At 41.6% G+C, this 24,647-nt stretch overlaps 1 protein-coding gene across 1 annotated transcript in view; it reads right to left on the bottom strand.

Annotated features, from left to right (window-relative positions):
* phf14 (PHD finger protein 14) overlaps positions 1 to 24,647 on the bottom strand; it is a 131,251-nt gene that overhangs the window by 62,230 nt on the left and 44,374 nt on the right. Inside the window, 5 exon segments of the mRNA XM_039819814.1 lie at positions 6,433 to 6,554; positions 7,196 to 7,258; positions 15,126 to 15,288; positions 19,121 to 19,252; positions 19,599 to 19,705. Of these exon segments, the coding sequence (XP_039675748.1) occupies positions 6,433 to 6,554; positions 7,196 to 7,258; positions 15,126 to 15,288; positions 19,121 to 19,252; positions 19,599 to 19,705 (587 nt within the window).

Raw genomic sequence — 24,647 nt, 5'->3', positions numbered from 1 at the left:
TCTAAGTGCCAGGTTTAAATGAAATGTACTGAGCACTCCAGAGGATGAACCGTTTACATTTTGGACATTGAATGACATGCCAAGATGTGTCAACTTTAGACACAGATATTATTATCATATCAGATATCTCATTAACTAATGGCGTTTTCCCATCACACGTACCTGCTCGGCTCACCTCGACTCTACTCGCCTTTTTTGGTTTTCCATCATGAAAAAAAGTCCCTGGTACCTGCCAACAGGTACTTCATTTAGAACCTCCTTGGAGGTTCCAAGCGAGCTGAGGCGATACCAAAAGTTGAGGTGAAAACCTGCAGGCTCCTGATTGGTTGGAGAGAATCGTCACTAATCACTGCATCATCATTGCTAGCGACAGATGGGGGTATATGTGTGTGTGTGTATGTATATATATATATATACATACATATATACATACATATATGTATATATATATATATATATATATATATATATATAGCGACGGAGAGCGAGCAGTACCCAGCACTACGGTGGCCGACAGGGGCCAACACACTGCAGCTTAAAAGGTGCCGTAGGTAGGACTGTGAAATTGGAACATCGACAACTTCTCAGTCCTTCCCCTGTTTCTCCAAAGTCCAAAACTAAGCCCCTCCCCCCACAAGGGAGAATGGATGCTTGTGTCTGAGCAGTGATTGACTGTGTGATTGACGCAGTTAGACACCCCCCTCCCCCTGGCCCTGATTGGTGCATCTGAACAGGGAGCGGTGGATTTTTGCAAATCGCACTACAGGCTGTAGGTGGTGCCAGAGGAGACAGATTTTTTTTGTAAATTACCTGCTTCATGTAGCGTCAGCAAATATGACAAGTTGAAAGTTGCAAGCTGCAAATACACACAAAACAACCAAATACACAAACGCGCTGCACATACACTAACGATGCAAAAAGAAAAGCACACAATCCCTGAAAACAAATGCAAATGGGGTTGAAAGTCAAGCTGTTCCACTCAGCGCTCCCCCTAGAGGCCTGGAGAACTTCCGTTGTGTAATCTGGATGCAGCGGTTTTTTTTGTTGCATTTGTTTTCGGGGATTGTGTGCTTTTCTTTTTGCATTGTTTCTTTATTCGCAGTGCATTTCTGTATTTGGTTGTGTTGTGTGTATTTGCAGCGTGTTTGCTAAATGCTGCACGTGTTAATGAAGTCAAATTAATGAAGAGGTTTTCTCAATTTGCTTGTGTTTCATTAAGTTGCAGTGCGTTTGCTCCCGTCGGCCACCGTACAGCATGCCATTTGGCGGTGTAACAGTTAATAGGGGTCCCCTCTCAATACACTACAACAGTAATTGCATAACGCACTACTAATATGGCCCGCAAATCTCAAGAGCTCGCACTGGACACGGCACCTGGGTCCTCAGTAATACACCAATACCGCCAAGTGTGAAGTCGATCAGATGAATGGTTGTGGAGACAATTGAAGGACAGACAAACACACAGAGACTCCTTTCATTTTAGTTAGATGCTTAGTTATGAAATGACCAAAAGTAAAGGTGCTCAGATATTGGGGATCAGCAGCTGCAATACTTTGGACCAACAGTTTTCACTGTTTTTAAGAGAAAGAAAGTCTATGTTGATCAAACCTCGTCATTGAGAGAATCCAGCAGATCAGTTCTAGACTGTACTGTATGTGGGCTGAGAAGCACAGTCTTGTCTGAGCCACCCCGCCCAACAAAGAAGGCCACTTCCCAGGTGATAAATCACAAATGACAGAGGGCATTACACGCACAAACGGACTGCCGCAGTCGCACCTTTAGAACAATTAATTAGCTGGCTGACACTCATTTATCACTGCGGCAATAAGGTGAAAAAGTCAAGAGTTTATTAAAGCTCCGCTTCATTTTCAAGAGCTATAGGCCAGAGGCTGAGACACTTCACATACACAACAGCAGCGACATTCACATTCTTACTTCATACAGTATCACAGTAACACAGTACATCATCAGAAATATTCCCTTAAAAAGCATGGGTGTAAACAAACGTGGACAAATGTTTGGCAATTAAAAGTAAAAGCATGGTAGTCGCTTTAAGACTACATCACAAATCAGAATTCAACTTGGTTCACAACACAAGCTTATGACATATAATCAAGTATGTAGGCACAAAAATGTATGTTTGGCCGCTTCAATAAATACTGTACACATTGTCACACTACGTAGCTACCTGGCATTCAAATTCTACAAGACCACATCACTTGTTTTCAGTTTTAAAATTACTGTACAGATCTGGATAACTAGATACAGCCATGCATTGTAGAACTGACATGCAGTCGTTGAGACTGACTGAGTGTAAGTGATGGAAAAGGACTGGTCAGGAGTCTGCAAGTCCTGCTGCACCGAGGTCCCGTCTCTAAAGACAAACCCAGTGTGGTGTTGTATCTGGACACAATCGTCTATAGAAGCAGAAAGCGGGGAACTGAGCATGGGTTTGACTGCTCCCAAAAGCATGCATATAGAGCCCTGTACAGGCAACAGAGTGACATGAGGGCAGAATGTGACACTTGTCAGGAGCCCTGACAGAGCAGCAAGCAGCTGTTGTTTTGACAGCACTGACTATAGGCCCCCAGGGACACGGAGACAACGCTGGGCTTCTTTCTGAGGACGTGTCAGTTCAACTGTCACTTTAAGATATGGAGACAGAGGAAGACTTCTAAATGCCTAAAGACACTTAAGACATTTGGACTAATATTTAAGTGCTATAACCACTAACTACACTAGTTTGTTTCTACGACAGATGCTTTATAGTAGCATTCATATTCTGCTACACTTGATACACCAGAAACAGTTGGCCTTCTCTATACACAACACTGACTTTTCTTAATGCTTCTGCTCCTCTATTTACTTAGAACACACAGCACAACACTCAAATCTGAAAAAGCCTGGGGTCAAGTGTGTTTGTAATTAACCAAGTTCACACTGAAATGCTCAGGGTGATTGGGTGGCAGATGGCTCAATCAATAACAGTGATTGGTACTGATGAGAGGTTGTATAGGGGGGTCACCAGTCTAGTAGCAATGAAAAAAAAAGTAGTTGATCTCAAATAATTCCCATTAGGGCTGAGCAATATATCAATAATATATCGACATTGATATAGGAGACTAGATATCGTCTTAAATTTTGGATATCGTAATATCATGTTCTGAAGTGTTGTCTTCTCCTGGTTCTAAAGGCTACGTTACAGTAAAGTGATGTCATTGTCTGAATTTACCAGGCTGTTGTAGCTGTTCTATTGTTTGCCTTTACCCACTAAGTCATTGAATCCACATTATTGATGATTATTTATCTAAAATCTTATTGTGTTAATTTTTTGTGAAAGCACAAATAGTCAACCCTACAATATTGCGGCAATATCGGCATCGAGGTATTTACTCAAAAATAGCGTGATATTTGATTTTTTTTCTCCGTATCACCCAGCTCTAATTCCCATACATACACGCTGGATGCAGGGGAGCACTTAGAGGGATAGAAAGGAATTATTCCAGATAGCGTCCAAAGTCAGAGACTGAGTGAAGCAGGTTTCTGCCTGTTAGAGTAATTCCACTTGTTCCACCAGTTTCCTACAGAGAGAGAGAGAGAGAGAGAGCTCAGCTGCCAACGCGAGCAATCCAGAAGCTTGTCCGGTTTGGACGGACTTGTTCCTCTCAACTGCCAGTTTATAACATCATCTTTAAATGGTCACTTGAGCTTTTTTAGAAAGCTTCTTTTTCATGGAAAACAGTGCATCTTCAGTGGTTCATTAGTGGGTATACTGTTATCAAAAAACTAAGAATTCTACCTTCCTGCCCGTCCTATCAAATAAACTGATTTGTACTCCCTAGCTGATACATCAGATTAAGGACGTAAGGACACCATTTCAAGGGATCTTTGAAGATACCAGGACTTAACGTCTTCCAAATTAAATTCGGGACAGTCTCATCCAACAGTTAGCGCGATGGTAAACCCTTCAATCATTCTCTACTTATTTTTGTTTAATGCTACCTAACTAGCAAACGAGAGGTGTTGTGTGAATTGCCAAAATGGAAAAAAAATTGTTTAATACATAATGAATAAATACATAACTTTTTCTTACTTGGTCAAAACTTTTTAGATGCAGATAATTGCATAGAAGCAACTTGAGCCATAATTGGTCACAAAAAGAATCAACCGAGTTACTCGTAGTGTGTAAAAAGCAGTCCAACATTAACCCAAAAGTTACTGACTCCATGTTTTAGATTCAGACAGTTCCGCTCAATTTTCGTTGGACAGTTGTTGGTCCAGTTTGGATCAGAGGTGGCTGCGGGGCGCAGTGACGGTCTCAATCTTCAGCCTGACTCGAGCGCCATTCTTCAAACGCTTCAATTTGCCTCTCTCTGTCTCTAAGCCAACGGTCATCTGTCCCGAGTTTTTATGGGGGGGGTGAGGTGGCTGCCCCGGCTCTCACAACCTGTGCAATGCAAAGATAGAAAGAGTCAGGGCAGCACACCCCACACCCCGACCAGCAACCCTTACAACTCAAAACGCTGCTTTAAGAGCACGACAAAGAAAACACAAACTCTCTGGTGTTCAAGTGTTGAGCTTTTTCTTTCATCTAGTTCCATGATACTGCTTTTGCCATTTGTCAGATGTCATTGCATACATGTACATTTAAAGGTGCCCTGCCACACGTTTTTCATCACTTTGTGGTAATGTCTAAAGGTCTCCCATGGACTCTGTAACATTATTTGTGGAAAAAATGCCTTGGTTACCTTGTTTCAAGCCATTCTAGTGTGTTATAGAAAGCCTGCAGGAAGACTCAGCTCGATTTCTGCCAGTTCTCATTAATATTCAACAAGCTAAGCTGTTTGAATCTGATTGGCTAACAGCTAGCCAATGAGAGCCTGGCTGTTACAATCCTTTACCCAGCCCAACTGGGCGAGCTCATGAATAGTAATGAGCTCAGGCAACATGATGTCAGACTGACCAGCTTTTATAATTGGCCTGATTTCTCTGCTTATTTCTGTTCAGTGACTAGAGCTGACAGAGGAGGTAGCAGTTCATGTTCACATTCACCACATAACACAAACACATATGGACCTCACAGATTTCAAAAAATGCAAGTAAAAACGGTTTTGTATGGCAGGGCACCTTTAAGTATTCATTTTCTTCTGCTTCTACTTTGCCGTTTTTTCTATCGCTGTTAAGGGGTAAAAAAAAAAAAAAAAAGCCACTCAATGGAACACATTTACTGCACGTTTTACATTTAAAACGCCAAGTAAGGGAGGGATGTAGAGCTGCAAACATTCTTTTCATCAATTGATTGTTTGTTTGGCAGATAAAATGTCAGAAAACAGTGGACATCTTCTTCGTGCCCAAAGTAACATCTTCACAAAATTACTTAAGTGATTATAACATTATCAAAATAGTTGGCAAGTAACTTGTGCTCACTGACTAAAAGTTTAAACTCTGGAGGGATTATGTCCTTTAAATTGCTGAAAGTGCTGAGTTTCACTGACAGAAATTTTAAAAAAACGCAAAGTACAGTAGAAGCAGTTGGAATGAAACAGTGAGTGATGGTTGTATTTCTTTGAAAAATAAAAACTAGCAACAGAGTAGTGAGTGTGGCAAGACTGTTGTTTTAGTAATGGAATTAGTTTTGTAGAATATACATTCCTCTGAATTTATCAAGACAACAGGCAAACATGGCAGAAGTGTTGAGTTTGTATCAACAGCAAAGCAGGAGCAGATCAGAAATAACGGTGATGATAGCAAAAGGTTAAAATATGCTTTAAAAACAAGACAAACATTGGAATAAATTAATACAGGCCTGTTACAAATACAAGCTTCCTGCCATGTTATAAAAAAGGTTAGTTATGTTTCAACATAACAAATGAAAAAGTCATACACTGGTTCAAGTAACAGTGGGCCAATCACAGACAATATGAAATACATGAAAGGGAATTCTGGTCTGATGAGAATGGAGAAATGTTTTAAGGAAGATATTCATCACATGACAATGTTCTAACAAGGCCCCGCTGTGATCTAGTGGTTTTTTCTTTTCTTACGGAATCCAAAGTCAAAGAAAAATTCTGGTTATTAGATGCCTGACACCTGAAATCCCAAAAAAGGAGCAGAATAAATTGTGCTATTCATTACGTCTTAATGAACTGTGCAAATGTATGTGGCAGGTCAATACAGGGGGCCTATGGAGAGGATACCCTCAGCCCCCTCATTCTGCAGAGCCCAGGCGGCCAGAGCCTAATGAAGACTGAACTTTAATCATCAGGAGGATATGGCTGCCTCACGAGACCCCCACATAGAGTATGTCTAATAACCCAACCCCCCATCCCGGCTTCCTCTCGGAGCTACACACACACACACACACACACACAGAGTATGTCTGATAACGCCAACCTGGCTTCCTCTGAGCCACACACACACACACACACTCACCTCACAAGGTTTTCGTTGTCGCCCGGCCCTTTGCAGGTTGTACACTCAGTCCTCGTGTCGTCACCTTTGGGTTTTTTCTGCATTGCAGAGTGGCGTTGTCGGCGTTCCCGTGGCAGTGGTTCCTATGGAAACACGGCTGATTAGAATGGAGAGCTGTATGGGCACTTGTTGGTGGTCGGGATGTAAAAAAGGAATGAGATGTTAAACTGGGGAGAGAGATGGGCAATACACCAGAACATTCCCCAAAGACAATTCATCAAAGTGACGGTTAGGATTAGCCTGATGTGGATTCCTTAAAGTCGACATTTCTGGACATTTCTTGTGTTTATGTGATTACAGCTAATTTCAGATTTATTTTGAATGGTGTTAGTTTTCGTTTATATATTTTATACACTGTATTTAAAAACGAGACAATCCCAATCAGAACTACCGACTTCTGCGGAGCCCTTTTTTTTTAATCCTTCGTTAAGTGGCTTTAATGGAATTCTTCAACATCTTTTCCTTATGTGAGAGAGGTGAAAAGAGCACACAATCTCACGTCTGTGTTCAATACAGCGCTGGAGATAGGAAAGGGCTAGCTGTCCAATATTCAAAAATACACCAACAGCTTTCAACATCGTTTGTTGTTGTCCAATATTGGTAAATATAAGCAAGATGATATAGGATATTATGTTAATCCAAGACCAATAAACCTGGATTACTGAAGTGAAGGGGGTCACAGAACAACAGCAGGAGTTTTCGGTAGCAGAATGAAGTGACAAACCTCAATTTTATCTTCTCTGTCCTCACAGATGGGAACCCTCTTCCTCTTCTGCCCTCTGGTTCTCTGCAAAACACAAACATTCAACTTTGAAGCAGTGGTCAAATACACGACGCAAACACTTCTCAAGTGACATTTTCACGAACCTTCTTCTGACTGGGTCAAGATCAAGGCAAGGGTGTCATTTGCTGCCTTTAAGGTTTCAGTTGAAATGTACTCACTAAAATCTCCGTAGACATGGTTCTCTGACAGTTTCTGCAGGTTTCACCACGTCAAATTTAAGACATTTTTAAGACCATTCTGAGTGACATTTAAGCATTTATCACAACAGTTCTTTCAAGCCAAGTATCGTTAAACTTGCTCTTCCCCATAGTTGAAGATTAAAATCTGTCTATGTCTGTGGTCCAATCTGAAAGAGACTCGCACCAATAACACCAAAGCTGATTGGCTGCATTATAAGTTGCATGTTGGTCTCATTTGTAGTCATAATACAGCAAATTCTATTTGGACTAGCAAAAGAAAGAACTACAACACCACAGAATAAACAAGAAAGAGCATTAGAGGTAGCGTTGCATGGACGTAGGGAAATTAGACCCGTTTAAAATTATTTAAGACCTAGAACACAATACTTCAACAAATTTTGAAGGTCTAAAATTTAGATTTTTAAATTAGGACTCTTTAAGACCCCGCGGAAACCCTGTCTGACTGTCCAGATTACAGAAGCTCTGACTTAGGCTAAACTTTACGAGCAGCGCAAATTGTTTTTTGAAAATTGGAATTTTTTTTTTTTTGGTAACACCTTATTTGAAGGGGTGTGCATACGACTGACATGACACCGTCGTAACCATGACATGATAGCTGCCATGAACAGTAAGGAGTCATTATAAATGATTTATTAGATATTAAGCGTCATTCGGTCAATTGTGTCATTTTTGATGCAAAACTGATTGTAATAAAATGTCCAAATGGTACCACTGTGGTTAAGGTCGAGGGAAATGTTTATGACACAATTATAATAGTCTCATGACAGCCAATGTCAAAACCAACCACTTATGAGTTTAATGTTATCTTAACACATGAAGCTCAATAGTTTTAGTTTTTGATCATTAGTCTTGGTTTATGTCAACAAAGAATGTTTCCTCCCAAAACAGGAACACTGTAGTTAAATGAACATCATGCTGTATTGATGACTACTTTAAACTAGAGATTGGGACAAAAAACTCATTATGAAAATGTTTACTGAGGTAATAAATCAAGTGAGAAGTAGGCTCATATTGCCATAAACTTCTATAGAAACAGACAACCAATGAAGTCGCCCCCTGCTGGAAATGAGATCGAATGAAGGTTTAAGGCATTGGCTTCACTTGTCGGGCCCGGAAGCTTCATCTATGAACCTGACTCACAGCAACACTAGTCATGCTGTGGCACTGCTGAACATGCCGGGACACACATCCCATTCTCTTTACGGAAGCCGAACAATGCTGGATGGACGTCTAGCAACACTACTACACAGCTCTAAAGTGTGCTTTTTTCCCTTGCAGAAGACTGAACAGAACATGAAAGGAAATCAAAACCAAACATCCCCTTCTTGTTGATAGCAAGTGAGCGCTGGAGCCGCTGAGGGGGGGTTAAAAGGGGAAGAAAAATTGACAACATATTCAAACAGATTGTGAAAACAATCCCATCTGTCGCTTTTGGCTCGCCACCACTCGCCAGATGGAGCACTTATCATTAAGAATGCTAACTGCAAGAATGCTGCCAATTGGCTCCTATGGACCTTCACGCTCTCTCCTGCGACTGCACTACCAAACAGAAGGCCTGACATTATTCAGTTATTTGTGCATTAGAGTAGTGCCTGTAAAGTAATCTATAGGGCCAGGGGGAGCAGGGTGCAGTTCAGTAGCTGGTTCAGCTAAAAAACGCTCAGCCACACAGCACAGCTAATCTCAGGCTCTGCTCAGGTGAGGAAATTAAAACTGCAGGCAGTTTATAAGTCCCAGGCAAAATCAATCTTTTAATTAAGTACATCAGTGCATCTTTAACAAGCATGAATTATTTCACACAGGATTAGAGAAATTAACAGAGCATAGGACGTGGTAGTAACTAGATATATTAACTTAATTCTCATAATTTCCAACTGATTAATGGCATATGTTCATATTGGGGGTTTTAATGTTAGCACAGCGGTGGTAGCAGGCGGCAGTAAATCATGTCCCATTAGGAGGAGCATTTTATTGCCACCTTCAGTTAGCCTCTCGAACCCTGAACTCCCCTATAAACTTCCCCTTCATAATCATTGCATCAAATGAATACAGAGCATGTGGCCGGGTTGGCTGAGTTGGTAGAGCAGGCGCAGATATACATACATATATACACACACATACATACAGTACAGGCCAAAAGTTTGGACACACCTTCTCATTCAATGCGTTTTCTTTATTTTCATGACTATTTACATTGTAGATTCTCACTGAAGGCATCAAAACTATGAATGAAGACATATGGAATTATGTACTTAACAAAAAAGTGTGAAATAACTAAAAACATGTCTTATATTTTAGATTCTTCAAAGTAGCTACCCTTTGCTTTTTTGATAGCGCTGCAAACCCTTGGTGTTCTCTCAATGAGCTTCATGAGGTAGTCACCTGAAATGGTTTTACCTTCACAGGTGTGGCTTGTCAGGGTTAATTAGTGGAATTTTTTCCCTTATTAATGGGGTTGGGACCATCAGTTGTGTTGTGCAGAAGTCAGGTTGATACACAGCCGACAGCCCTATTGTCAGTCAGTCCGGAAAATTGCAAAAACTTTTAACGTGTCCCCAAGTGCAGTCGCAAAAACCATCAAGCGCTACAACGAAACTGGCTCACATGAGGACCGCCCCAGGAAAGGAAGACCGAGAGTCACCTCTGCTGCTGAGGATAAGTTCATCCGAGTCACCAGCCTCAGAAATCGCAAGTTAACAGCAGCTCAGATTAGAGACCAGATGAATGCCACACAGAGTTCTAGCAGCAGACACATCTCTAGAACAACTGTTAAGAGGAGACTGCGCGAATCAGGCCTTCATGGTCAAGTAGCTGCTAGGAAACCACTGCTAAGGAGAGGCAACAAGCAGAAGAGATTTGTTTGGGCCAAGAAACACAAGGGATGGACATTAGACCAGTGGAAATCTGTGCTTTGGTCTGATGAGTCCAAATTTGAGATCTTTGGTTCCAACTGCGGTGTCTTTGTGCGACGCAGAAAAGGTCAACGGATGGATTCTACATGCCTGGTTCCCACCGTGAAGCATGGAGGAGGAAGTGTGATGGTGTGGGGGTGCTTTGCTGGTGACACTGTTGGGGATTTATTCAAAATTGAAGGCATACTGCCACCAGCATGGCTACCACAGCATCCTGCAGCGACATGCCATCCCATCTGGTTTGCGTTTAGTTGGACCATCATTTATTTTTCAACAGGACAATGACCCCAATTTTTTTTTCTTCCTTTCGGTTTTCGTTAGTCAAAGTTTTTTTTTTTACTCCGTAACGGATGGGAATTGTAATGTAGCGAAATACAATACTTCACTCAAAACGTAATCAAGTACATTTTAAAATACCGATTTTAAAAACTACTTGAAAAATACACAACAAAACTACTCAACACAGTAACGTGAGTAAATGTATTTCGTTCCTTTCCACCTCTGTTAGACACAACCCTGGCTGCGTTTCTTTCACAAGCCACACATTGAAGAACAAGTGTGTGTTAACGAGTTGTCCTTGCACGAAGCTCAGTCTGGATAGAAGTCTTCGAGATGGTCTCTATCTTTAGCGGGGCTGTGTAAAATCAGACTGTGTGCTATGAAGCATTCAATTTAACAGCTGCGACATTACATACATGCTAAATAAAATTCTGCTCACAGGTTAGCTTTAAAGGTTTTCCTCCAGTAGGCAGTATCCACTACAGGCCATGAATAACAGCCACGAGACTCCAGCTTCATCAAGGTGGCACTGGGCCGTGTCAGCCCGTTTGGCCAAATGTAAATGTGTGCGCACACACACACACACACACACACACACACACACACACACACACACACACACACACACACACACACACACACACACACACACACACACACACACACACACACACACACACACACACACACACACACACACAGTGCAGCCGTGGAGGCCAGCGGGAGGTTGATTAGCCAGTCCTGATAAATTGAAACGTGGCTTTAGAGAAGTGCCAGTGTTTGGGTGCCCTGGTAAAAGCATTAAAAATGCAAAGCAGGGCCCTTTTAGCGTCTGCCATTGCACGCCTTGCATTTGAAGATAAATGCTGCACTGAAGTGCCTCGCCCGAGTGGCTGTGGCTGCGAGAAAAATCAGAAAGCTGCTTAATCCCTGAGAGCTCCAGCAGGGTCCTCGGCACATGTCTGGGCCCAGGGTTTCCAAACCTGAACAGAAAAACACATTAACCCAGACTGCCACCGTGCTCCAACACTCCGCTATTTCCCCCTCTAAGAAAGATAGAGTGAAGAGAGTGGACAAGTGGCTGAGACACTCCTCCTTTTCTTTGTTCATTTTTCCATTTGTAACAGACACTGTAGTCAGGGGCAGTTTCTGTGGAACTGACTCTGCTGTGGGCATCCACAGTCACAAGAGGAAAGTTCCTTCAAGTCCCAGGTGAGTAGCACTGGGTCACATATTGACAGTGGAAAAACAAAAGGGAAGAGAAAGACACCCCCAGCCGCCCTCCTCCCCACCAAGCTGTCAGATATCAATCTGTAGTGTTTCTTGAGGGAGCGGGGAGGCTGCTCTGTATCTCAGGATCAGAGCATGGTCGGTACAGATAAGTAGGATCCAGTGAGGGATGGAGAGAGGAGTCTGTTCCCTCTCACAGCTGACACAAAATGGTAAACTACAAGCCGACACAGTCCACATACTGTCGCTCTTTTATGGCCAAAGAAAAAAGTGGTGGTGAAAACAGCTAGAAGGTTTATGGCAACATTGACACAACCCTGACACCATCGTAGCCTACACAGCTGCCGGACCACCAACTTCTGTCACTGAACCTTAAGGGTCCCATATTATGCTCATTTTCAAATTATATCTTGAGGTTTTGCCCAATCTTGAAGAAACTTAAGCCTCTTTAATTTAATGTTGGCTTTATATTACTTGGTAGAATGCCAACAAAACTCAGTTTAAGAATCATTTACTGAAATGTTTAACAATATCTGCTAAATTATGTAAATTAAGATTATAAGCGAGACAAAGGCTACTGTGCATAGTCAGTGGTCACATATCATGGAAGTAAAGCTGGAAGCTTAGAAACTTTTTTTTTGGGAATGTGCCACAGAGCAACTTTTATAGGAATGAAGGGGCTCTGCCATTAAAGTTCAATTCAACTTCAATTCAATTTTATTTATAGTATCAAATCATAACAAGAGTTATCTCGAGACACTTTACAGATAGAGTAGGTCTAGACCACACTCTATAATTTACAAAGACCCAACAATTCCAGTAATTCCCTCAAGAGCAAGCATTTAGTGCGACAGTGGCGAGGAAAAACTCCCTTTTAGGGAGAAACCTGGGACAGACCCAGACTCTTGGTAGGCGGTGTCTGACGGTGCCGGTTGCGGATGTGATGAACAGTGGCAATAACAATAAAGATAATGGAACAGTGACTAAAAAATGGTAGTCATAGTAGTTCATGTCATATCAGGGCGCTGCAGGGCGTTACAGGATGTAGCGTGGCCCAGCAGAGCATAGCTGGACGTAGCAGGACGCAGCATCCAGGTCCTATAATACATCCATGGGGCACTCACATGTGCACATCTGCATGTCTAAACTGTTGTTATTTTCAGTTCCTCTAGGTGGCGCACGGCGGCACGTGTACTGGTCTGACAATGACCGAGCAGCTCCCACTGGTGGAAAAGCTACAGCCTGCTAAATGTAGCGATGGGTATCGTTGAGATTTTTTCGATACTCCTTATCGGTAACTAAATAATTGCTTCTTATTTAAAAAAAAAAAAAAAAAAGGAATCCCTAGCTAAATGTGAGTGACTGTGAATTTGTGAGTCCGTAACATGCCACTTCCATGGGATGCGTTGTATCCTAAAATCTGACAATATGTTAGATTCAGTTCTTATTCCCTCAACATTTTAAGAACTTTCTTGCTCTTTGCGCTGTTGTCTGTTTTAAAGACATGTTATCTATGCTAACAATTTTGTCCTTTTTGAAAACCTGTCTATCATGTCTATTGTTTTATTGCAGACTTGAAAACCGTGAACCCGTAAGTCCTTTGGACTGACATTTAACTGTATTTGTGCTAAATCTTGTAGAGATTTTATCTCAATGACTGTCAAGCGCACAAATCATTTGATAGTTTTTTCATAAACCAACTAATTTAGACACTCCACTGAGCTGCAGGCTGAGATTCTAGCCTTTTGAGTTTTGACTGTTTTTGCTTCCTCATATTTCTATGAGCCTATCTTTTAAAATACATTTAAAACCACGGAACTTTCTAGAGACAATGTCTCTGGAGGGCAGAGAAGCAAATTTAAAAACCCAGTTTAATGCCTTGCTTTATTCACAGAAATCTGTGAGGGGTTTCTGGAGTATGTGACAGCACAGACTGATTTTAAACATTTGTTTGAATTATTTCCCACCAGGCTCTTCACTCCCTGCTCCTGTATCCTGCCTCTAATCAGATGAAGTGATACAACAAAGGATAACATTTTTTTTGTCAGTTTGAGTGGATGCATACTGCTTCAGCTCCACAGAGAACAAAATCCACATCTGTTTGTGTTTTTTTTCCCACTGACTTTTGTATTCAGCTGCTCTCTCTCTCCTGTAACAAAAGTCCTTTTGGTAACAAATGTTGATTCTCTGCTCACGGGAACACAATATCGCCTCGTGCAACTTTCTGATAACCTTAAGGACAGCATGAGGCCAATGAGAACTCAAGTTGATTATTTGTAATCAATGCAGATCAATCAGCTTGCCAACACTGACATTGGCTGCAGTCTGATTAGAGTGGAGGAAGAGTTTAGCACCCACAGGTTTTCATTATTTTTGGCAGTAACAGCAGCAGATTTTGTTTGAAATGTACTTCTACTAGTGCTGCACAATATAGCGTTTATTTTTATTTATTTTTTTAAATCGTGATCGCAATATCAACTGGTGCAATTTACACATCGCGAAAGGCAAAGACACATTGCGCAATAATTTTTTTTCTATTCGTTGAAAGAAAATATCTGTAGAATACTGCACTTTGAAATATAACTGTCCTTTTTATAGTGGTGCCTTTTATATTCAACTCAGTGTTCAATTTGTTCAATAAAAGAATGTTGGAAATGATTTCCTTTCATTTGTTTTAAATTCAACAAGGAATTTCTTGTATTTTAGCAGAAGACCTGAGTATACTTTAACCCTCTGAGAACAAAAGACACACCAGTGAGTCAAGCGATGTTTGACAACACTCCTACTCGAAAAGCCATATTACAAAATTTCATTTTAGACATTTATTTACTATTTTATTCATATATTACGCTACTTTTGTGAACCCAAGACTTTTGTAACCTCATTTCAAGCACCAAAACAATTGAGTATAGGTATGTTTTCACAAGAGTTTTGAGAAATATTTCCGCTTTAGGGCCAAATTATCTCTTTACACGTTCTGGAACAATTTTGGTTGTCACTATACAGAAAGCTGAATTTGTTCTAAACATTTTTGATATGAAACACACAGGGATCAGTTATATAAAATACCCTTAATAGGAGAATTCAAGAAGATATCTACAAATGCCTTTAGACCTCAGAGGGTAAACATCGCTTTATTATTAATATCGTTATCGCGATATTCAGCGACTTTATCGCATATTTCCCTCATATGGTGCAGCCCTAACTTCTACTGATCACATTTGAAATTCCCAGTGTGTCGATACACACCGTGCCGCTCACTTGATGTTTCTTGGGCTCTGGCGACATCTCCTGTGGGATGAATTTGATTGGTCCTTTGATCTGCCTCCTGGACCTCTTGGTGCCGTCTGGTAGCGTCTCCATGGCGATATCGGCCTCATCACTGCTGGCCTGGTCACACTCGGAGCATTGCCTGAGGAAAGGGAAGGAAGAGAACTCCTCTCACTGAACTGGACTGATTTTGTTATCACAGGTGCACATCTTTCATCTTCACTGTAGAAAAACAACCACTAAGAAAAACAGGCTTTCACGGCGTCTTTTCATCAGAAGGGTGAGAACGTAAAAGAGACACAACAGGGCTGAGTGAAGAACAGAAAATCAATTCATGAACATTTGACTTTGCAAATTCTAATAATCAACGGTCTCTATTGGTGACGAGCAGCAATTGCAAACACCTTGACAAAACCTTTTTTTCTTTTCTTAACTTTGGAGGCAGGCTATCTGTTCCCCCCCTGCTTCAAGGCTTTATGCTAAGTTAGGCTAACTGTGTCTTGACTCCAGCTCCGTGCTTAATACACAGACATGAGATTGATATTGATCTTCTTATCTCACTCTGGAAAAGGAAACTAATAAGCCAATTTCCCCAAAATGTTGAACTGTTATTTAAACCAAGGGAGATTTAAATTTAAAGGACAAATCCGGCGCAAAATAACACATATAGCACCACACTTCCATGGTAGCATAATGAGGGTCCCTACATGTAAACCAAAGCATTGAGAACTTTGTAAGTGTACAGACCGTTTATTAAAAAGGTATTTTAGAAAGACAGTACTGTTCACATATACATGCGGGCGCCATCTTGGGAAAACAGTCACGACCAGTCGAACCGCGAACGCCATGCTCACGTTGCACGGCGTTTGTCGTTCGACTGGTCGTGATTGTTTTCCCAAGATGGCCACATTCGATTAGCATGAAAACAAATCCCAGAGAACGGTGAACTCTGTACACGGGTTATTAAACCCTAGGTTGATTTTGCGCCAGATTTGTCCTTTAAGCTATGTGTAGACATATGGAAATATTGGATGAATATAAATTCCATTTTGTACAGAGATTCAAGGTCCCCAGAGGCTGAATCCTCTGACTGCCCCGCCATGAGGTTCACATCTGTGGTTCACATCTTGATACAATGAATTGTATCAAGTTTGATTTCAGTATTTAGAAATAAAGCTCCTCAGATCTCTGCAGGGTAAATCCAGACAGCTAGCTAGACTATCTGTCCAATCGGAGTTTTCTGTTCCACGACTAAAACAACCTTTGAACGTACACATGTTCCACCAAAACAAGTTCCTTCCCGAGACTATTCCGCAGAGGCACCGTCATTGTGTCCAGGACTTAGTGCAGCCCAATGCGATTGTGATTGGTTTAAAGAAATGTGGACTCGACAGACCCTCCTCCGCAGCGCTGTGGAGGAAGGTCTGGCAATGCGGGACTATTACTGTGTGTTGGTGTTGATGATGGATCCCACATCCCCATTTATGAACAGGGGAGTAGTCCAACCACAAAGTTCAGAGAAACGGAGGTAAACATCCTGGAGGTCCTGTACTGGAAGGGTTTCTGCGTTTGAAAAAGTCTATACCCAAACCTTAGCAGAGGTCCTCGCCAATACACAACCCCAATCAGATAAAACTGATATTTACTGGATCAAGTCAAAATTAAACCTGAGAATGAATACAGTTTCCGAGAACAATGTTTGTTGTACAGAAGAGCACAGTAGGCTGTAGTCTCTGCGGCTTTTTGTAAGTGCACAAGCGTGTAATTAGTTATGACTCTGCATCCACACATTTTTATCATTCAAATGGTTTCTATTTTTCACCCAATAATCAAAAGAGCATCATGCTTAAAATGAATTCTAAATGAAATACTCCAGTCACAGACAGACTGTGTTAGACAAACACAAACACGTCCTGTATTGTTAATACCAGCTGCATCAATATTTCTTGAATTTACCAGAGAAAGAGAAAAAGCTTTTCTCTCTTTCTTCAAACAGTGGAAGAAGTACTTCACTAAGCGATAGAATATCTTAGAACTATCATATGTGGAAAAAACAGATGCACTAAATTTCCTCTCTAGATAAGGAACTGCAGTAGTTGAGAGAAGAGACTGACATTTCCACCATCTCAGCGTCCATCATCTGATAATCGGGCCTCAAATGTCACGACTAATATGAATAAACAAACTCTGGATGCTAATGTGGTACTAGCAGAAAGAGAATGAAAATGGAATGCAATCCCTATTCATATTCACGTAATTAAGATGGTTTATGATGTAAGTATCAAGTAGGATTGTCAAATGTGTTGATTTTTCAATATCAACTCTCTATGAAATAATGGATAATAGGGGTTCGACGGATCAAAAAACACACGGTTCGGATCACGGCTTTGAGTCACAGATCGAATCAATTTTCTCAGATCAGCACAAAAAAGGGGGGACCATATATTTTTTTTATGCTTTCCATTTATTACCTAAAGAACGGTCATAAAACGCCGGGGAGTGGAGTTAGCTTTCCCAGGAAAAACAAAGGACTTTCACCCTGGAAATGCATGTTCCTTGGGAGTATTTTTATCCAAACCACCATCTTTACAAGTCATCTTTGTGCCTAAACTTAACTGTTGTCGCCGCATAATGCTCACTTTTTGTCACTTAGCCGTGATGTCCGCCGAACCAACCGGCAGCTCGCTGTGCCCTGTACCCGGCTCAAAGTGCCGGTGTTGAGGAACTGTGTTGAGGCTCAACACATCTACTAAATGCTGCTGATACGTCGAGCTGTGACGGAGGTCTGCAGCGGCTTAAACAACTAGCAACCGCCGCTCTGTAGCACGGAGCTCCTCTTCAACGTTTGTTTTTATCGCTACGGAGGAGCTTGCTACAGGTATGCTACATTCAAGAGACCACGGGATGTTAATGTATGTTACTCAGCAACAGGTGGAAATAGGGGCAAGGTTGCGCAACAAAGTTAAAATGATTTGAACTTTTAGGCGAGGAACGAGACGTGAATTACCTGTATGTGTGAAAACAGCTTTATCTCACGCATCAGTTTTGTTGTTGTTGAATATATAGCATAATTATATAATTTGTTGAATATTATAGCATAATTATATAATTTGTTGAATATATAGCATAATTATATAATTATGTGATTCTTTCAGGGAGGGTGGGCCGCCCCCCCCAAAAAACAATGGTAGGGAAAACACTGAAAACTAATTGGCATGAATAATCATAATGGTATACATGCCCCATGTGTATATGTGTTTGTGTGTGAGTCAAAACAAAATTAAGTTAAAACTTGTCATCTTATCATTTCTTTGTCATCTGCAGATCGATTTTAAGTAGGGGGAAGCTGTACCCGGCTCAAAGCCCCCTATTCTCGGGTAACTCAACTACCAACTGCCGCGGATGACAGAGCTGTAGCCGCCGTCATGGCTTTTCGAGTTCATCGGCTCCTCCGCTCCGTTCACGTGAACAGCTTTTCACGGCAACCCTCCATAAAGACTAAAGCCCATCGGCCTACTTAAGTTACAAAGACAGTAAACATTTATTTCACACCATTATTATGGTTAAACTGTGCAATAAATCCGCGGTTCATATGTATTCCGAATCTCGTTGTGTAGTGTTGATGCGTATGGACCAAGGATCAACTACAGTCCGCTACACCACTAATGGAAAACCAGTATGCTATGCATTCCATACCAGGGTGGCCCTACAGTACCCTAAACCTTATCCATCTCTCACTGTAACCTAAACTGAGCCTTTGATTGGTGGAGCATGTGGGCAACTATATGTAGAGTTGCAAAGTGGAGCTATTTTGGTGCCCCTGGTTCTGGAAGTAAAAAATCCCATTCTTTTTCCCCACAGACAATGTTGTCGAGCTCAAAGTTAGAGCACTCACTTTCGGTCCTATAGTTTCAGTATGTCTTTAGACAGTATTTGTCCCATGTATGGCTCCCTAATGTCTTCGTGTCTCTCACCAGTAGCTGTTCTTGGTCTTCTTGGGCATGCGTGTTAGTGGTGGCTCCAGGCAGCCCAGGTGATAGTAGAGCTTGCAGGTGTCACACAACACCAGCAGATGTTGGTCCTGGTTCTTCTTACAGATGCCACAACTGCAGGAAAACGTGAAATTATGTGTGAGAAAAGGCTGGTTATTGGTTATTTAACCCAAAAAGCTGCATCTGAGAAACTGTGCGATAATAGATACAGATAAGCCTTCTATATTTGTGTTTTACCATAAATAGGGATTATACAGATGTAACCTCACACACTCAACTCCAAATGGTCTTAAAAAAACCATTGATGGACGTCTGCAGTACAACACACGTTTCTGCCTCTGGAATTTGATATTTAAAACAAGTGCACCCTGATTTCACTAGCATTGCTTTATCATTTAACCGTTATCCTTAATCCTTCCTTTATCTTTCATTAGAATCTCTCGGGACACCTTGTGTTCACCTGTAGAGGATTGCTGGCAGGCTGGATGACTTCCCTGGGGTTCCTCCCTCCTTCTTGCTGGGCTTCCTCTCTTTAGGGGCTTTCAGAACAGCTGGGGTGTTTAGTTTCTGCCACAAAAAAGGGAAATGCACAAGTGTTTTTTTGTGTTACAGCTATGAGCAGCAACAGTGACCATGTCCCTACCTATGATGGTACTTACTCTATCCTCACAGTTTTCACATGGACCAATTCTATCTGTAGGTAACAGTTCTAATCAAAACGGTCACTGAAGTTAGTGGATCTTTCCGAATGTTAGAAAAAAGGAATACAATCTTAATGTTTGCTATTGCTTAATCTTTTAGCTGGACCAGCTCATTAAAAGGCAACAGTTACTCTAATAAGCACTTGTTACAACCGAGGTATGGAGAAAAGCATCTCTGAATGTGCAACGTGTCGAACCTTGAAGCAGATGGGCTACAGCAGCAGAAGACAACACTGTGTGCCACTCCTGTCAGTTAACAACAGGAAACTGAGGCAATTCAATTGGCACGGGTTCACCCAAATTAGAAGATTGGAAAAATGTTGCCTGGTCTGATGTCTTGATTTCTGCTGCAACATTGAGATGGTAGGGTCAGAATTAGGCGTAAACCACATGAAAGCATGGGTCCATCCTGCTTGTATCAAGGCTTAAGGCTGGTGGTGGTGGTGTAATGGTTTGGGGGATAGTTTCTTAGCACACTTTGGGCCCCTTAGTACTAATTGAGCATCATTTAACGCCACAGCCTACCTGAGTATTGTTGCTGACCATGTCCATTAATTTGTGATCACAACGCGCCATGTCACAAAGCTCAAATCATCTCAAACTGGTTTCTTGAACATGACAATGACTTCACTGTACTCAAATGGCCTCCACAGTCACCAGAACTAAATCCAATATAGCGCCTTTGGCATGTTGTGGAACTGGATATTAGCATCATGGATGTGCAGCCTACAAATCTGCAGCAACTAAGTGATACTAACATCTCAATATCGACCACAATCTCGAGTAATGTTTCCAGGACCATCTATGCGACAAAGGCAAAGGGGGGGTCCAACCAAGTATTAGCAAGGTGTACCTACTAAAGTGCCCAGTGAGTGTATAACTTATATAATATAATTCCCTTTCACTTTCTCAAAAACTGTACAGTAAAGTGTCTTGAAATTGTACATGGTCATAGTCAGGGTCACTCTGAACATGATAACATAGGGACTGTCGGAAAACCACTGAAAGAAAACATTTATTTATATAATTTATGAGTTTAAAAATGATGATTTTCATTGTCTTACAATGTCATTTGAGCTGACTTTCCCTGTACAGTAATATACTACTTATGGTCATAGTCAGAACCATTTTGAGAAGAAATCCATTGCGCTTCTCAGCAAACATGTGGAAAATGTATCAAATTATAACTTCTTTACGGTTTCATTTAGTACATAAAAAAAATAAAAAAATAAAAATGTCATTGCGTGAGAAAATGGACATGTGGCATTATCAAAGGACACAATATCAAAGGACTGGGATTGGGGGAATATATATATATGAATTATTTTTATTCCATCTTCAACACTCCAATGCTTTGAACACAATTAGGATGTTCATTAATGTTCATTAATCTCCACTGTAATGGGGTGGAGGCAGAAATGTGATGAATCCCAAAATATGGGCAAATAAAACCAAAACTATGTGTCTGCCAATGGACAAAGAAAATGTTCTTTTGTAATTTGGGTTAGCTAACCTCTTAAACTTGGTGTCACAGATATAATGAAGAGTGATTCTGTTATCGTGCAGCCTTCGGTTTGCTTCAAATTGAGAAACTCATTTTGGTGGCTAGTATAGGAGAGACGTTTTGCTTGACAGTTGCCATCTTTTTGAACTAAAATAACAGATACATTGTTCATCCAATCAGATTTAGGAAAAGTTCACGTTAGAGTAAAAGAGCAAACTGTCAATCACCTAATGTGCTACCTAGTTGAATATTCTGTCTCCGGGCTAATTCATCCAACATTTTACCACGCCCACTACACCCCAGAGAGAAAAATCAAATTGTAGGCTGGTGTTGCGATGTCAGAGATAAGCGATTTATGGTCCTGTGGAGGCTCCACGCAGAGCTTTCTCCGTAGCCTGCGTAAGTGGCCTGAAGTTTATACTTGTGCGTTGGTGTGTGCGTTGATCTCTTTAAGAGACTAGCAGGGACAGCGTGTGTGTGTGTGTGTGTGTGTGTGTGTGTGTGTGTGTGTGTGTGTGTGTGTGTGTGTGTGTGTGTGGGGAGTGTGTGGTAGAGCGAGTGAGAGTGACGGCGATAAGCTTCAGAGCGAGTACCGACTGTAGAGTCATTGAGAGAACCAAAGTGTCTCCCCTGTTCTTTCTGACCACGGTGGGAGATCTGGAGCAGGAGAAGTTAACCCTCTCCTTGATTTCATGTTGTTTATGGAGAAGGAGAACCAGGAAATGAGTCGGGGGAAATGCAACGCAACTAAGCCACGGCCAAGTGACGTGCGTCGCCGCGACGTGTAGTTAAATTTTTCGAGAGGTGCACGTCAGGCTACGGCGTAGGGTCCTTGTCTCCACATACATACTTAGCCACAGCGTAGATTTAACGCAGAAGCATAAATCATGCTTTAGGGTTACCGACAAGTGACACTTAACTGAAGACCTGCTTTGTGTTGGCTGAGAGTTTAGACTGTCCAAATAAAGTGCTTGCCAAAGCAGAGTTCCCTCCCAGCAGAGTTGTGAGCAAAAGCAATAGGGAACCTGTTGCATGTTGCAGGTGAAAAGCAGCACCAGACAGCCAGTTTATTCTCCCCTGTATCTCAGGTGCATTGCTGCCACGCAGGTTAATTAGAAAACTTATCTCGTAGGGACCCAGTCTGTCACTAAACAGACAAGGTTTTCCCTGAGGAAGCTCTAATCTGGGCGCGCTCGCTCTGCCTGCAGCGCTGAGGGAGCGTCCCTGTGGGGAGGCCTGATAGATGGGGGGGGGACAGGGTGACCAAAGCACAAGGGGCTGCTATCTCCTCAACCTGGACTGTAGTCTGCCTCCATCCGACCACGAGGAAGTGTCTCTGCTGCTGATATGGAGCAGTTTCAACATTGTTAACATGTTTTATCAGACAGATGAAGACGTTTAAAGGTACAGATTATAAATAGGAAGTGGAAACAGCCAGGTACACAGACAAGCTTTTTGAGAGCTTAAAAGCTGTCTCAACTCAAAACATCAAAACATTACAGTGCAGGAGCAAACTGGGAACTTTCAGTTGCTGAGCATTTTCTTCATATTCAGTACAGTAAAATAATAAATATCAAGTTGTGGCGCAAAAAGTTGCTTGAAGAAAAACTCTGCAAAGGCAAGTGATAATATACTATAACTAAACTAAACTAAATATACTATATAGAAGTCACTCTAACTGAAGTCAGTAGCAACCAATCAGGGCTGAAGTATTTGAGTTTGTTTTTTTGTTGCTTTTTTTTTTTTTTTCCTGTGAACCAGATGGTATTTCACCCGTGCTTCTGACCGTGAGCAGTAGGCTTGGGCAATCGCCTATATTATTAAATCATCCAATGGTGGTTACTCGAGATCGCCAATATAGGATCTGATCACCAGTCTGACAGGCTGGTTACATTGAACATGTAATTGGACATAATATATCATGGAAACGCGGAGCGGCTTTCACTTTAATCAATGAAACTGGTTACACCGGCTCAGCTGTCCTGCCTCCTGCTTGACTGACATGCAGGGGTACGGTAAGCTGATAGCGTCTTGCTTCGGTAGCTCGACGCAGTTTATATTGTCATATTCTTCATTACAATAGCTAATTATCCCCTTTACATTTAACGTACACTAGTTCACTCGAGCGTAGCTCATAGCTCTCTTCTTTCAGCAACTTTCTCGCTAAACACACGAACAAATTTGTGTTGCTAGCTACGAAAACACAAACTTTGCCATGTCTTACCCAAAATAAATGCTATCAATGCAAAACTTTAGATTCTTGTTTGCCATGACCGTCTGGGGCTCCCTAACACATTTTTAAAAAATTGGCCTCTAGGGGGCACTACAAGTAAAAAAAGTTTATATCTCATGAACGGTTCAAAAGTTATCAAAATAATTTTGCTAAGTTAAACTATTCGCAATTACCGACCAATCTAAATTTCGTAGCTAGCTACCACACACAAACTTCAGCATATCTCGGCCAAAATAATCGGTATCAGAGCAAAACTAGAATTATTGTTCAACATCCCACTCCAAGAGAATGTACCAAATTTGGTGAAGATCGAACATTAGGTTGCGCTATAATCAACGTAGACGCGTTTTGCTAATAACTCAATCAATGTCAATGGGAAATTTAACATTTTGCTTTTGCATGCTGGGCGGGTCGTTGGGGGAGACTCGCGCCGGGGACCTTAAAAGGACAATGCTGGAGCAAATACTGGCAGTGTGCATTGCAGGCGGGCGTGTCGGCCTGGCCAACCATATATATAAACAAATCACCTGTTTAAGCCCTATTCAGTGATGGTCTTGGCCTCTTGGTCGCCCTCAGTGCCCCAAAAGCACCTTCGGTTCTGAAGCGTGCCAGATACCTGGACCCTGGATATCAGAGGGCTTAAAACACCAAGCATATATGCTTGCATGTCTAGTTGGCAATTATTTTTCTGTTGATCAACACTAAACTGGACTAGACTATAACAGTTATCCCTATCATAATATCTGCTGCCTAGGAGCGGTTTGTGCCTCATGGCATTTATGCATACAAGTGTAAAATGTCTTCTGTATTTTCTTGTGAAGTTGCCAGGAGTGCTAAACTTCCAGGAGCATCGGGAACAAAAGCACTGACTTGTGTACTGGAAGAGGGATGAGAGACTCAGTTGGGGACATCAATAATTTCTGCAAATGCACAGACAGGATGACAAATAGGAGATGAAAATGTGGCAGATAGATGACACAAAAGCATGCGGTGCTGTGACTGATGTTGCTACTTAAATTGTGCATGTTCATAATTAGGTGATTTATGGTGGTCATTGCAGATTCACTGCCA

The sequence above is a fragment of the Perca fluviatilis genome, chromosome 13, assembly GCF_010015445.1.
Source record: "Perca fluviatilis chromosome 13, GENO_Pfluv_1.0, whole genome shotgun sequence".
NCBI lineage: Eukaryota > Metazoa > Chordata > Actinopteri > Perciformes > Percidae > Perca > Perca fluviatilis.
Note: the sequence above shows the minus strand (reverse complement) of the source record. Positions and strands in the feature narration are given on the sequence as shown.